At 42.8% G+C, this 16531-nt stretch overlaps 1 protein-coding gene across 1 annotated transcript in view; it reads right to left on the bottom strand.

The window, feature by feature from the left end:
* GNAQ (G protein subunit alpha q) overlaps window positions 1-16531 on the bottom strand; it is a 304923-nt gene that overhangs the window by 86070 nt on the left and 202322 nt on the right. Inside the window, exon 3 of the mRNA XM_044265849.1 lies at window positions 10215-10369. Within this exon, the coding sequence (XP_044121784.1) occupies window positions 10215-10369 (155 nt within the window). The remainder of the gene's footprint in view (window positions 1-10214; window positions 10370-16531) is intronic.

Here is a 16531-nt window from a genome sequence, read left to right as displayed (position 1 = left end):
CCTTATAATTAAAAACAAAAGCAAAAGCAAAACGAGACAAGAGAGAAACAGGAAGAGAGGGAGAAAAAGGAAGGAAGAGGCCTTTTTCAATTTGCTCATTTGGCTTTGCACTTTGCTAACTTACTTGTCTTTTATAGGATAACTTTCAAACCTGTGACTAATTTTGATACAATTTTTACACTTCTGAAACATACCAAGAAACATCAGGAAACTGCTTCTTATCCCTGCCTGCCTGTCCTGAAATGTAATGGCAGTGTTTAATTCAGTTAATTTACACTAATTTATTGCAAAACTGTTATATGTGAAAGCTGATGCACTATGTGTGCTGGAGGGAGGGGGCTGGCACAGGGAGCTGGTACAAAATACTTAAAATATATATATTCTGTGCCTTGAGGGACATCAGGCTACCTGGGAAACAAAGATAGCACAGATGAATCAATTAAGAAATAATTAAGTGCAAAATTGTTAGCTGCTAACTACGAATGCAATAAGAAAAGAGAGATGATTATGAACCTTAGTCACTAGAGAATAGTGTGGAGAAGTGGGGGGTGAGTTACGCCATGCAGATGAAACGGGATTTGAACAGGTAGAAAGGGAGAGAGAAGATGGGGAGCAATTAGGAAAGACACAGAATTTATTTACTTCCTCATGACTCACTCTTTCATTCAATTACATTCTCTAAAAGGCTATACTGAGAGCTAGGCACTTTGCAGACACCAGTGGGAACCATAAAATAAGGGAAAAAAAGATGTGAGTCTTGTCCTCCAGGAGCTTGTACTCTGGTAATGGAAATGAACATACTATAAATAACTATACCATAATGCAGACACGATGTGGGTCATCAGAGAGGCTCCGGGGACTGCAGCCAAGCGTGAGCCGTGAGAAAGAAGGCTGCTGATTAAAGCAGGTGTCTCCATGTCGTCTTCCCTTGAGTACGGGTTCCTTAGGATCAAAACTTTCATTCTGGGGCGCCTGGGTGGCTCAGTGGGTTAAGCCGCTGCCTTCGGCTCGGGTCATGATCCCGGGGTCCTGGGATCGAGTCCCGCATGGGGCTCTCTGCTCAGCGGGGGCCCTGCTTCCCTCTCTCTCTCTGCCTGCCTCTCTGTCTACTTGTGATCTCTGTCTGTCAAATAAACAAAATCTTTAAAAAAAAAAAAAAAAAAACAAAAAACTTTCATTCCGACAAGGATGATCAGGTCCGAGGAGCTCCTCATGCTGAACTCCTTGAACTCATTACAGATCAAAATTCAGTTCATTACTTTATTTACATCAAGATGCCAGAGTGATAATGAAGAAACCCATCAGGGTCAGCCAGAGTCAAGAGACTGCCTGGCAGTCAGGGAGTCAAAACAGAGGAACCCAAACGACCTGAAGGACTATATGTGGACAGCAAGGCTCCTGGGCTCACTTGTGACTGGAGGTAGGGTTGTCTTCCGGTCAACGTGCATGTTCTCTTAGACCCCTTACAAAATCCTGTCAATCCTACTCTTGGTTCCATTGAAGGTTCAAACCTACTACACTCTCCTTTACCAGCTGCATGAGGCACTATAACGACACAAAAGGCAAGATGTGTAAGACTCGATCCTTGCTCTCAGAGCCAGATCAGCTCCACGAGCGCTTCCGGTCATCTATAAAGCTTTCATTGAGACATTGTGTGCAGGGCACTTAGAGGCGGTGCCGCAGAATATAAGATAGAGTTCTCTGGTGCTCACTTCTATCAAGCTTTGCTGGGCAAAGCAATACCTATGGAGTCCCACGGGAGGAATACAGGCCAATCATTCCCCACGTCCTCTCAACTTCAGCTCTGGGTAACTCTGAGCACTGGGGTCTTCTGGTAAGTTCTGCCTAAATGGAATTGGAAGCAGGACCCCGTTGCCTTTGAACATTCAGTCTTCTTCTGTATGAGTGATTTGCCCTTTTTGGTGGTGGTGGTGGTGGGAGGGAACAGACAGTAAATATTCTAGGCTTTGTGGGCCATTCAGTCTCTATTGCAACTCTTCAACTCTGCCCTTGGGTGTAAAACCAGCCATAGACAATATGCAAACAAATGAGCATGGCTGTGTTCCAATAAAACTTTATTTATAAAAACAGGCGGCAGGCTGAATTTGGCCCATGGGTTTGCCCATCTCTGTTCTGTAGTAATAGCGGCCCTGGTCTCAAGTGGGGACAATGCCATCCTGGGTGGACCCACCTTCAGAAGGCACGTGCTCAGCCAAAACGTGAGCAGGCAGCAAAGGGACAACGTGAAGCGTGTCACCCACAGCCACTACGCCCTTCAGGTAGAGTGAATGAATGGGAGACAGGTGCCCTTTCCCTACTACATCTCCTAATGAAGGTTAGAGTATTAAAGCATATCCAAGTCTCATTATCTCTAAAGCGCCAAGCATTCTGAACAAGTAATAATAAAGACCGGCATCCGAGAATCATCAGAGTTCACTGTGGAAGACAAATACAGGGTTTTTTGTTTGTTTTGTTTGTTTTATTCTTGCAAAAGGTTATTAGGAGATACGGCTCATTAGATAACAAAACAGAACAAAAATACAAGTAAATATGTCACTCAAGAGAAAAAAAAATGACACTCTACAGTCACTCTTTAAAAAAAACAAACACATTCAAGATCAATGCCGTCTTCCGAGCTGAAGACAGAATTTTTAGTCATTTACCCATGTAGAGAATAATGTCTTTGTTCATTTCATTTTCAGGTAAATTTCGGGGTGCCAGATTTTCATTAGACCACATAGGATAATGTTTTCTCAGATAAGGACAGTCTACTGTAATATATCACAGGATTTCAGAATTTAAAAGAGAAATTAGAGATTATAGATCGCACACCAGAGTCTGACGCAAGTGAGATTCACTCAGTGAAAGGCCCAGAGGTGAAGAGTGGTAGAGGGAATTCCATCAAAGCCTAGACCTTGACCCAGTGTTCTCTTGACCAGACAATGGTCTTGTCTGCCTCCAAAAGTCTGCAGTAGGCTTACACTTCCTATTTATCATCAGATAAAAAATACAGTCAGGATGGCTGTGAGAGTCAGAGGAAACACTAGATGTCCAATATTTGGCTCATCAAGTAGGGAACTTTTAGCAGGAAATCTCTTCAAGAAGAACTCAGACCTAGATCAGGCAGATGGGCTAAATCTACTTCTGAAATTCCTTTTGCATTTTCAAATTTAACATTCAAATTCCTTGTGCATTTTTAAGATTTTTTTAAAAATTTATTTGACACAGAGAGAGAGAGAGGTCACAAGAGGCAGAGAGGCAGGCAGAGAGAGAGAAGGGGAAGCAGGCTCCCCGCTGAGCAGGGAGCCCGATGTGGGACTCGATCCCAGGACCCTGGGATCATGACCTGAGCTGAAGTCAGAGGATTAACCCACTGAGCCACCCAGGTGCCCCCCTTGTGCATTTTTAAATTAAATTAAAAATTTAAGCACGAGGTTAAAAGTCAACTCCAATAGTGGCTTATGCCCCAAAGCCAACTTATATGTGTATTTTAGATTTATGGGCTATGGAACATATGGAGATCTCAAGAAGGTGTCTGATCTGCTGAACTCCTTGGAGGGAATTTCAGGCAAGTGAGATTAGGGATTATTTGGTCTCTTAGGGTGAACACAGATAGAGCAGTCTTTGCCAAAAGCCTGCAGTGAGGACTTTTCTCACTACGTGCCAGTGTGACTGAGATTTTTGTTCTCTGGCTAATGTCAGGGAGCTTTCAGTACTGTAGGCAGTGAACTCATTTGACCTGATGTTTCAGTATATTAAAGCAGGTGGTGGACCCCAGAAAAAAAAAAAAAAGTAAACCTACAGCCATCTGTTTATTGTGTTCTTTATCTAAAGATATTCAGAACTCTCTGGCTTTTTTTTAATAACAAAAAAAATTAATACAGGAATTTATAAAATTCTCCAGCATCTTAGCATGCTTCTTATTCTTTTAATAAATAAAACTGGAAGACTATATCAAATTAAAGTCAATTGCAAACTTCTCCCAAACTGCTTCTGCATCACCTAGACCTCTCCTGTCTCCTTGCTTCCGTGCTGCCCCTCTGAGCCATCTGATTGCTTATTATGATCAGTGAGTTGGCTAATCAAAGTAGAAAAAGGGAAACTCAAATGATTTTGTTGTATCCTTCTTATTGGTTCTAGTTTGACTGTAGCAAAAAGTTAATGGGTAGAGTAGGGGGGAAAACGGCTGAGATTATAGGCTAAAATAAAGAAATAATTCTAGGGGGGGTGGGAGGTTGGGGTACCAGGTGGTGGGTATTATAGAGGGCACAGCTTGCATGGAGCACTGGGTGTGGTGAAAAAATAATGAATACTGTTTTTCTGAAAATAAATAAATTGGAAAAAAAAAAAAAGAAATAATAATTCTGAATTACTTGTGATTTAGAACATCTTCCATGGTGTATGAATAACTTATGTGTGGTTAAACAGGGTAAACTTTCTGGATGATAATCAAAACCCTGCTAGGTTTGTTTTCCAATAATTCTTTTTTTTTTTTTTTTTTAAAGATTTTACTTATTTATTTGACAGGCAGGGAACACAAGTAGGCAGAGAGGCAGGAAGCAGGCAGAGAGAGAAAGGTGGAAGCAGGCTCCCTGCTGAGAAGAGAGCCCAATTTGGGGCTCGATTCCAGGACCCTGGGATCATGACCCAAGGCAAAGGCAGAGGCTTTAATCCACTGAGCCGCCTAGACGCCCCTGTTTTCCAATAATTCTATATAATTTTCCCTCTTGACCTTGTACATAGGGAGGTACCTATAGGCAACATTTATAAAGATTAATGAATAATTTGCATCTTTCCTGGTAAGTGATTTACCTACTCACAGATATCTTTCTATTAGTCTATCATCTATTTATCTAACTATGGTCAATTTTCTACCTACCTATGTCTCACCCATCCATCCACCCTCTGTAAAGTATTTCACAGTGATTAAAAGCTTGGGCTCTAGAGACAGAAATCTGATTTCAACTCCTACTCCTATCACTTACTAACTGTGTGACTTTAAACAAGTGACTCAACCTCTCTGAGAACTGGTTTCCTCTATTGTTGATGCAGATGATGGGAAATATCTACCACTTTAGGTTGCTTTGAGGATTAAAGAAAATAATGCATGTAGATGACTAAATACAGAATCTAACATAAAGGAAGTGTTCAGCAAACAGGGGCTACAATGGTAACAGAACTTTCTAGAACCTAGACCTTCAAAAATAGCAGAAAGTAAAAACAAAACCAAAAACAAACCTTGAATACTTCCAGCTCTGAAACTTCATAGTTCATCTAGAATGACACCTACATCATGGTCACTGAAATCATGGACAGTATCCATGTATTATTCTGGGAACAATCATTTGTGAAGGTCAAACATGAGCAGTCCCTATCAGGTTTTGAGGGGAGAAACCCTTTAGCAGGGACTATCAGAGGCTCGCCCCCTGGAGAGGGTCTTGAAGGATGAACAGGAGTTCAGCAGATAGAAAAGAATTAGAGAGACATGCTTGGCCTTTGCTCTCAGCATCCCTGGCAAGTGGCCAGCACTGACTCCCGGCATCAGCGGGGCCTGCAGAGAACATGCCGGTGCTGCAAGTTCTGAGCAGAGGCGCGTGGCAGGCCCCACTTCTCACGCTGCTAACCATGACCAAAGTCCATGTCCCCTGGATCCCAACCGAACGAACCACAACACTCAGAGAACGACAGCACTCAGAGAAGCTGGTCCTGAGTTCAGAAAGAGTTCTGTAAGGTGATGGCATCATATAAGAAATCAGGTCCAGGATGCCTGGGTGGCTCGATGAGTTAAGCCCCTGCCTTCGGCTCAGGTCAGGATCTCAGGGTCCTGGGATCGAGTCCCACATCGGGCTGTCTGCTCAGCAGAGAGCCTGCTTCCCTCTCTCTGTCTGCCTCTCTGCCTACTTCTGATCTCTCTCCCTCCTTCTGTCAAATAAATAAGTAAAATACTAAAAAACAAACAAACAAACAAAAACCAAAAAACCCCCCCAAAACAAGAAATCAGGTCCAGAATATCAATGAAGTATTCTTACTTTTAATTATTCAGACAGAACAACAAAGAAGACCTACCGGAAGTAGAGGAGGGAGCTAAAATGCTAAAGATACACCAGTAGGGCGCACGCAAAAAATCAGGAAAGAGGTAACAGCTATCCTGACTACAGAGAAAAGAATGGCTTGAGTCATGTGTATTTCATAGTTCCTCTGTGAAAATGAGGCCATGACTGGGACTCAGTGGTACTCAAGATGTGGGGCCCACCTCCTCCTCGGTGCTCTTCCTACAGTCCCCAGAGCATCTGCTGGGGCAACACAACAGAGAGAGAGAGAGAGAGAGAGAGGGAGAGAGAGAGAGAGAGGGAGGGAGGGAGGGAGGTGGAATGCAGCAGCAGGTGGGGGAATCCAACATACCACAGGTCTAATCCTTGTGCTGGGAGGGTTTTCCTAACTAAGGAAAAGTGCCCTGGACTAACTGAGGAAGACTAAGGGGTCTCTAATCCTCGGTGGGATCAAGGGCGGGCCAGCCAGGTGCTTGGCAGTGGTCTATAAAGAGAGCTAAAACATCTTGGGAAGAGACCAGAAACACGGGCCCAGCTAACTCAGGTTTTTACATACAACTCCTTACATAACTGGTAGCAACATATTGGTTCTACTCCCCCCTTGAAGCAAACAGTCTTCCAGAGAAAATAAAGGAGGGGGGGAACCCCAAACAAAAGACCAAACACCTCCCTACATTTCATGTAGCTAAAGTGACCAAAGGTTCCTGCTCAGTCAGGATCCCCAGCTTATGCTTTTTATTTCAATCTCATTATTTTTTTTTCCTTTTTAAAAATTTTATTTATTTATTTATTTTTAAATTAACATATAATGTATTCTTAGCCCCAGGGGTACAGGTCTGTGAATCGCCACAGCCTCATTATTAATAGCAACTCATTCTTTCTCAAAATGTCCTGCCTGGTTCGAATGATAAATTCTATGGTCACCATTTATTTTGTCTATGCAACAAGTTATTCTAACAAAAAGATCAAAACATAGACCTTTGAGCAGAAAATTTATTAAAGGGTAATCAAACAGCACCAGCAGAGGAAAGAAACTTCTATTTCACGAAATAATACCTATGTGGACCGACTGAGAAAAGTAGAAAAATTCCTCTTTTCTAAACCCTAAGGGAATTATTAAATCATACGAGACATCAAATGGAAGTAAAACCATTAAGTAAGAGTTGATGGGAAGTCAGAGAACCACCCAGTGACAAGGTATCACCACCCAGATGGCTTTTGGTGGCAGGAAGAAAAATGTAGCTTTATAATGGAGGGCATCAGTGCCCTAATACCGCGGTGAGCCTCACCATCACCAGCGATGAACAAACAACATCACTTCGAGTGCATTCTCCTCACATTTAACTTGAATCTAATTGAATCTTTAAATGTAATTTACAAGTTATAGTAAGTTCAGGAGACAAAGGAGCAAATTAATTCACACTATATAAAGCCGCAATCAGGCTAATCTCTTCAACATGCCAATGAAATGCAAACAGGACTTTCCCAATCATAAGAGCCTAAGGGACATAGAAACCAAAGCCCTGTGCTGTCTTAAAACCAACCAACTCTAAAGGACATTTTGGAAGAATTTAGGAAGTATGACTATGAACCGGGCATAATGAGAAAAGGGACTAATGATTAATTTGAGATGTCATAGAGTACTACTTACTATGAGGGGAAACGTCCTTTTTTTCCCCCCAAGAGATGGGTACTGAAATGTGGGCATCTAAGAATATGTAATAATTTACTTTCTTACTTTTGCACACAAATATGGTCAAAAAAAGAAGTAGGTATGTGTGCATACACAGAGACCCACATATATATGTAGTTCAGAAAAGCAACTTTTCCATATCCCCATCAGCGGAAAGTGAAACTTTTTAAAGAATAATGACTTGAAGGGATTTAGATGAGCCTGTCCCAGCTGCCCCCCACACCTCGGTCTGGCTCTGGCATCAGGGACGTGCCCAAAGGCATGGTTCTACGGTAGATGCCGCCTATACAACAGAATGCTAAGGTGGCGGCTTTCCCAGAATCCCAATGCTAATGCGGGTCTGACCAAACGGTCTTGAAGAGCTCTTTCCCTAAAGCAGTGGACACTGCAAACGTCCTATTCTTGTACTAACTCACAGGCACTGCAAATCTCAACCGAGGAGTGTCACCAGATATGGGCAGAGTCTTGTCTCAAAGACACAAGCACAGCAGCTCATACAGGTATCGTTGGAATCTCTCCCAGAGTCCATTCCCAGAGCAGGAAGCAGAATCATGTCCTAAGGGGGAACCCTGACCCTGGAAGGCAGCTATGCTTACCACTATACCACCAACGCGAACCCTGACCCTGGTAAGAATGTAATTATTAGACACTGGTGCTCTGAGGCCCCAAGACCTTTCTATTGGTAGAAAAGTCACAGGTGAGAGGTAGAGACTAGAACAGGTGAGGAAGGGGAGAGACAGGATTAACCTCTCTCTCAGACAGACAGGTTAGACAAGATGAGAGCTTAGAGGATTTATTAGTTAGTATGACTTGATAATGGAGGATTTATTGCTTAGTAAGGGCCAGGAGAGGCATCCCAGTAGTATAGTGGGACGTGCAGAGGAGGAAGAGGAGAACCGACGAGAAGGACAGATGAGTGTGGAGGGGGAAGCAAGCAGAGAGGAGGAGACAGACTGAGCAGGAACAGGGAACAAGAGATAAACCACAACAGCACCCCGGGGAGATCGATGAAATCTGAAATGGCAAAGCAAACAGAAGGACAGAGGGGGCAGGAAGTAAGAGAAAGACAGCTGGTCAAAGGTTGAGGGGGCAGAATTTGGAAGAGACAAGAGCTGACTGCATCCCTCCTGTGTGCACTCACAGAAACTCTTCCAGTAGGGGCTCCAGGGGGAGGGCCGAGGGCCCAAGGCAGGCAGACAGCAGAAGAGAAGAATGGCAGGGCGGCGTGGAGGTGTGGAGGGAGGAAAAACAAAGTGGGGAATGAGGAAAGTGCACCTTCCACGGGCACACCAGGGGATTCGTACTAGTTAGCATACCACAGGCGTGGCGATCAGGAGCCTTCTACGGCACATTCCAGAACTGTGGAATTGAAGTGCACCACAGGAGAACAAGAATGGTCTAGACCAGGCACCTTTCTGCGGCTGACCTGAATGATAACTTATCTTACACAAAGGCCTAGAACGTGAATAAGAATGTGACCTGTTATATGGAGAAAACAGAACTGAACAGCTCTTGGATCTTCCAGGCATTCGGGATGTGGCCAATCAGCCCCGGGGGGCTCCTTATCTTCCCCACCCTGGGCTCATGCATCGTATGAACCCGGCCTGAGGCTGCTGACGACTTTCCATCCATTCTTCTGTCCACCCAGAACCCACGCAAGAGGCAAATGCTGGGTTAACGTGATTAATGTAGACAGGAACCTGGCTAAGTACTACAGAAAGTGCATTTTTTCAGGCGCCTGATTATCTAGATTGCTGACTGCTCTGCCTACATTAATTCAATGATTGCCAGATCTTCGCCTTCTTTCTGTGAGGCGAGATTTAATCTAGAGAACTAACAAACCTCTCTAGGATGCAAATCTCTCCCAGGACCCACGATTTTGATTGACAGCTCACAGAATAATTTTGGAATGCATGCAAAATTAGACTCACGCGATTTCCATGGAAAGGCAAACCTATCCATCAACATAATAGTGGCTCCCAGAAAGCAGTCAAAGTTCTGTGTCTGGAAACTGGAAACTGGGAAGTCTGACGTGTTAGAGGCCATAGTCAAGCGTATCTTTTGTTTAGAGCTTTTAATGGGTGTAGGTGCTTTCTAGCGCATGACAAAAAGATCAGAAATTTGTATGAAAAATGATTATTCCAGGATTTTGAATTGCAACGGAGTCTGTGTTTGAGATTTGCTGGTCTGCAGTTTGGTGGGAGAGATGGGCTGGTAAAATCAGAGTCCTCGAGTCCTCAGTCTGCTTTTCGAACAGAGGACAGTAAAAGAAATACTCTCCCTGACTCACGATGCCAGTCCCTTAGGATATAATGTAAGTGTATGAGGTTGGCACAAGTTTACACACTAAACTTCTTCCTGGCTGGAGAGGGAGCCGGTTCTGTACGTGAAGCCCAAGAATGCGGAAGCTGTGAGTGCAGAGCACATGGAGCTAGAGAAAGATCCAGAGGGCCTCTTGGGCGAATACTCACTATTTGGTAGAGTCAGACAACTGATACTCTCGTCGTCGGTCATAGCATTCCTGGATTCCAGGATCATTCCATAAACTCTTAATGGCATCTACGTATGGATTCTCAAAAGCAGACACCTTCTCCACGTCGACTTCTCGAACCAACTGTGCATGAGCCTGTCAGAAACAAAAACAGCAGTTTTAATCTCCCTCCTTTCTGTCACTGAGAACTGCCTCTAGTTCGTATATTATTCTGTGCACCATTGAGATCTTCCTTCATATACTTTTTTCAAACTGGTTTATCAAAGTCTTGTTGCTGCTCCTGCTCCCCCCACCCCCTTACCGAGAATCCAGTCTCAAATCTTTCCCTAGTACAGTAAACCTTGAAGCTACTTGAGGTTGACTAGAGGAAGACAGGGAAGACAGCGTTCAGCTCCCATCAGAACAATGAGGATGTCATGTTACACATATGATCATTCCTGGTGATTATCAGAATCCTAAACCAATGTTATTAAAGAGAAAATGGACAGAAATAATTATTTCCTCTGTGTTTATAGTTTATCATCATCAAATACATAATTTACCCAGCCCTTGAGTGTTTATGGCTTAGCAGAGACTTAATCACACTCCTCAACTAATAGGATTCAGTTTCTATCGTTCCTTTTCAGGATAGGGTATAAAACCCCTAGAAGAACAATTAATATTAATGATGTGAAACACAGTAACCATTCCCCCCCTCCATTCCAATACACCCTCACTGCCAAAGTATTTATTTCATATCTGCCTTATTGACATTATCAGATTGAGAATTTTATTTAATTTTTTAATGAGGAAAAAGGACTTTGTTGTTTCCAGCAAACAACATTCAGCAGGAAAGAGGTAAGGAGATTTAAAAAATTTTTTCAGCAAGATTGATATCAAAATACTGTATGGTCAACCCTGAAATTAAACAAATTATACCACTGCCTAAAATCCCAGTCAAAATAGGGTTCATGGAAGTAATAAATCACCTCCATAACTTGCAACGACATATGGTACATTAACATAATTACATAAAATATGCATGTGAATTATACATACACATAAATATGCAAATAAATATAACTATCTTGGAAATTGAAGGTAAGTAGCTGATAACGCAGAAATAAAAATTTTCAAACTAGGTTAGTGGATGGGCAGCATGATCACATGATGACCTAATTATTCATTTCAAAGAGTTTTACGCAGATGGAATTTTAAGACATTTTTAAAATAAGTTTAATCTAGACCCTTTCTGCTTCCCAAACTTCACTTTTCTTCTCTTCCAAGTGGGAAGGGCCCCATATCATCAGACTAATCTTGACTTAAACAAGGTTTCTAGAAGCCCAACATGAGACTGAGGAAATCATCTTTCTTGTTAGCTCTGTTCTGACCTTGCACAATCCAGTAAGTGCGAAATTCTAGCTCTGTTCTGGACCCCAGTCTTTGAAAAGGGATCCCTGTAGTTGCTTTCTGTACCTAATCCCCATCCAGGCAAACTGGCTTGTTATTCCAGCAGCAAACCTGTCAGCCTGGAGTTCTCTTTCTGGGTCCCACGCCAGGTGGGCTTAACCTCAGTCAAAGGTCCTGTCCAGCAGATAGATGTTTCATACCTCTGCAGGTGTACCTAATGCAAAGTTTTAACCCCTGTCTTTCTGCCCTTCCTCACTGAAAGTTCCAACTTAGTGTCCTAAGATAGGGTGATGATCACATCCTTGGCATGATCCTAAATTAGAGTCCCCCTGGCTGTGTCTTCATTATATGGTCCTCGAGAGGATTCTTGTGGTCTGGGGAAGCAGCTGGGTATAGAAGCAGGGGTCTACAAGTATGCTCTCCTGCTGGATATACTCTAAAGACAAGGTTTTGAATCTGACTCGACTTCTGATAACCCTGGGTAAATGGCTTACTCTTTCCAAATATTATTTCTGGTGGGGAACATTCTGCCCCACTGGCCTCAGGCTGCTTTGTACTGTGTTAAAATACAAAGTGTGGTCATTCTCGAAAGGTGGCGTTACACGGGAATTTGAGAGAAATGCACATCCTCTGATCCTCAAACCTGGAGCATCAGAAACTCTGGAAATAAGTCTCAGCAATCTGTATCAAGATTCTGATGCGTGCAAAAGTTTGAGAACCAATGCAAACTATAAAGCACACAGATGCTAGTTGTTTTGATCATAATTAATTGCCTTGCTGGCCAAAAATTGTTATGGGAAGCTAAAGAGAAGAGGCTCACAGAGGCAACAATCATTACAAAGCAGATGTCTTAAGAGACAGGAAGCCACGGAAATGACTCACATGGGCTGGACAGAGGCAATAGGGAGTAATGGGGACTGTGGCATGTTATCAATACGTTCCCTAATTAAAGACCGCAGCTGCTGGTTAGCTGCAACCAATTGCTGCCATTGGCAAGGCGGGCCCGTTGTTGCCAGCTCTTCCAATTTCTCAAGGAAGCCCTCCCCCCAAAAAAAAGAAAGAAAGAAAAAAAAAATCTAGGTTTTCCTGTGAATTATCCCTAATTTTAGATCTTGGCAACCCTATAAAAGATAAATAAAAGCTAGTTCGGGGCCACTGATTTGCAACATATGTTCTAAAAGATTCTTTTCTATTTGCTTCCCTGATAAGCTTGACCAATAACACTGTCCCACACAAGCTAGGATACAGTAGCTGGCTACTGGCGAACCCAGAGCTGGTGATTTTCAGTACTTTTCCACAAGAACACTTAGACAAACGATTATACGATCCATAGGAAGAAATGGTGGGAATCTCACTCTGAATAGGGTAAAAGCTACATGGTAACACAGGTTAGTATAGGTACTATTTCTACAATGCGTTTGATACTTACTACCCTGGGCCAGTCATAGCATTTGGAAGGAGTCCTCTTTCTGTGTCTAGAGAAGTTGGCGTCTGCCAGAGAAAACAGCTTCAACATACCCGACACTTTTCACTATTATGATTAAATGTTTATTGGACCCCAATGAAATGCTAGGTAATACAGCAGTTACAGAACTAGACAGTGTTCCTGTGGGAGGCTACGGGGGGCAGTTCATATGAATGGTGACCAAAGCACAGGATTATGGGCTCCAGGAGTAGGAACAAGACAGAATATTTGCATTTCCATCCTTAATTTCCGTTGACTGTAAGGGCATTTTAATTGAGACAACATTGTCAACAGTGTATAGTTGTAACTTTCCACCAAGAGCCGGCTGCTATAAAATGAGACTACTTTCTATTGCCAAAAAACTCCTGTAATTTCCTCTCCTGGTCTATCTCTGCTTCTTTTACTTACAACTGGAATGCCTTCCCTCTTCCTTCCTGTACCTCCTTTAGCTTTTGCTCCAGAGCTATATCAGAGGCTACCTGCCACAGGAAGTTACTCCTGATTATCTACCTCTCCAAAACAAGAGTTATCTTTGCAGCCTTTGTACATGGAACGTCTGTTTTTTGCTTTATGTTAATAGTTACATCTTCACTTACTCCCCTTCTAGACTATACGGTGAGCAAAGGACTGGAGGTTACAGACTTTAAGTTCATTTGGGGGCCCATATAAGAAATACTTGCCTAATTTAACTGCACTTAAAAAGTACGCAGAAGCTCAATGCCAAGTCCTACAAGTCAAAGTCAGTTTCTCAAGGAAATCTTCCACCCATTACTACTCCCGTATAACTACACAATCCTTAGCAGCACTTATTGGAGTAAAGGGTGCATATCTATGTGTGTGACACCTGTTCGTGTCTTCCTCTATGCTCATAGCAGAACTTCTAAGACAGGCTCAACATGGCTTGGGGGCTCGCAGCATGCCTGTCTCTTGGGAGAGGCTCAACACATTTTTTGTTGGATGCAGGATGCAAGGAAGGAAGAGTAGAAATTGTTCTAACCTTGCAATCAGGACATCTAACTTCCAGTCCTGGCTTTACCCATGACACTAACCAGCCATGATCTTCACTTAGGGGAGAGCCCATTACTTTTTTAGAACTTCATTTTCCTCGTCCATAAGATGATGCAATCAGACCAGATCACTTAAGGACTTCCCTAGCCACGAGCAGGAGGATTGCGAACACAGAGGAAACGCATCTACAACGCAGAGAGCACCAGGGAGCATCTCCTATCATTTACTGAAACGAGAGCTCACTATTTCCAGCCAGCACCAGAGAAAACGGGCAGATAGAGTAAATCTGTACATGAGTTATGAATGCTACCAGGGGACTGAGCAAGCAGAATTCAGTACGGACACAGAACAAACAGGGTGTCAGGGAGAGGGATTTAGCTGGCAGGTGGAGGTGAAGACCCAGGATGCTTCTAGGTGGGAAGAGTAGATGAACTTTGGCTTGGAGGACAAGATAAACATGGCACTTTCTGTTAAATGTGAAAAAAACAGTGTAGTGAGGAAGTTTCATGCTGACTCTTAATCCAAATTAACCTCCACAGGGAACGCAGCAGTGCGGTCTCAGCTTCGAACCCTAACTCAGAAGGCAACCTCCACCATCTTTGGAAGAAAATCACTCTCAGAAAACACAGGTCATCGCTTGGGTTTCACCCGGGGCAGAATTTCTAAGTCACTTTTCTTGCCTCTCGGGCTTCATTGTTTAATTCCATCCTTGCTGTTTTGGAAAATGACATCCAAATATAATCAACTGTAATTTGCATTTATATAAGAACGTTCTCTGAAGTTCCCTAAGTTATTTAAAAGTATGACAGCATTTTTACAAAATACACTTCGAATTTTAAAATTGCTTCTCCAAATGTCCCCAATGAAAAGTAAAGCCTCTCAATTTTTTTTTGTAAAAAGTATTTGGTATGTGGAAAGAATATTTTGTTATATGTGAGAGTAGGAACTCTATTTGTTTTTCCTTATTTGTCCAAATGTCCAGTGTAATTAATTGTGAAAATCACAAGTAATTATGCAAAATTACATAATTATTCATGAAAAAAAGCCTAACTCTGATGAAAAGGAAAGAATTCATTTTTTTAAGAGGTTTTATTTATTTATCTGCTGGAGAGAGAGCAAAAGAGCACGGGGCGGGGCGGGGGAGGGGGAAGCAGAGGGAGAGGGAGCAGCAGGCTCCCTGCTGAGTGAGGAGACCCATGTGGGACTCCATTCCAGGACCCTGGGGTCATGACTCGAGCCAAAGGCAGACGCTTAACCAACTGAGGCACCCAGGTGCCCTGAGAATTCGTTTCTGATAATATAAATAACAATTGCAGCTGACTGTTGGTTTTCTTTTGAACCCTGTACACAGAAAAGCAAAGTAGGTATGAGTTAATTAGATAAACAGGATGTAAAGCACAATTCTATTTCATTTTAATTTATAGTTGAACACACTGCGTGGAATTACTTAATGATGAATGCTCACTTTCAGAAATCTTAGCAAGATGGAGGCAAGCCTTAGAGGAACACCGTAAAGACCAAGGAGCTACTCTTAGGGACTCTGGCAGAAGTCGAGGGAAAGACCGCATGGAAACCACAAGATGTGCCAATGTAGTAATGTCTTGTTTTCACGATTCGGTGGTCATAAAATTCAGGTAAATCTTGGACGTGTTGCTATTTCCATGGTCACTTCAGCAAAGGGGGAGGAATTGCATCCCCACCACGATGGGTCTCACCCTGCCCACAAAAGGGCAAGCCTTCCAATGAAAAAAAAAAAAAAAAGGATCTTATAATCACTTTGGAAGGCTTTTTAAAAACTCATTAACAGCTTGGGGTGGCTTTTGGCTGGAATGTGATACCTAGTCCGGTTCCTGCAGTCCCGAAGGAGAAAACCAAGTGGTGCCTTCCACATCTGTGGAAGCGTTCAGACACAAACATTCAGCAACTCGTTAGGGGCTGGCTGCTCTGCTGGCAAGGGTGCCCGACACACACAGAGGCCCTCTGACTTAAGAGTCTAAACCACTGCGGAGTCTGTTTTAATTCTGAATCAAGGCTCACATCCTCTCATTCTTGTTTGTCCTTGGTGCTTTCTCCATGTTCACATTTGTCTCTTAAAAAACAAAACAGAATGAAAAAACAAAACAAACAAACCAAAAAAACCACTGCAAACGCCTCAATAAATTGTGTGTGTGTGTGTGTGGGGGGATCCCATGCTTTTTGTTTTATTTCCTTCCATTCTAAGGAAAGTACAGAGTAAAATAAGGACTCTGGGATGGGACTTCTCAGTTGTAACTTTCACACAGCAGAAAAAAAGGGGATCTCTGGCAAGCTATTCAACATTTCTAAACCTCTAAGTCCCAATCTGTCAAATGAGGGGAGAAATAACATTGACCTTAGGGGGATAAAGGACAGAATGCACAGAAAACTCTTAAAGGCAGAGCCTAACGCCTAAAGCT

This window comes from Neovison vison, chromosome 9 (genome assembly GCF_020171115.1).
Source record: "Neovison vison isolate M4711 chromosome 9, ASM_NN_V1, whole genome shotgun sequence".
Classification (NCBI taxonomy): domain Eukaryota; kingdom Metazoa; phylum Chordata; class Mammalia; order Carnivora; family Mustelidae; genus Neogale; species Neogale vison.
Note: the sequence above shows the minus strand (reverse complement) of the source record. Positions and strands in the feature narration are given on the sequence as shown.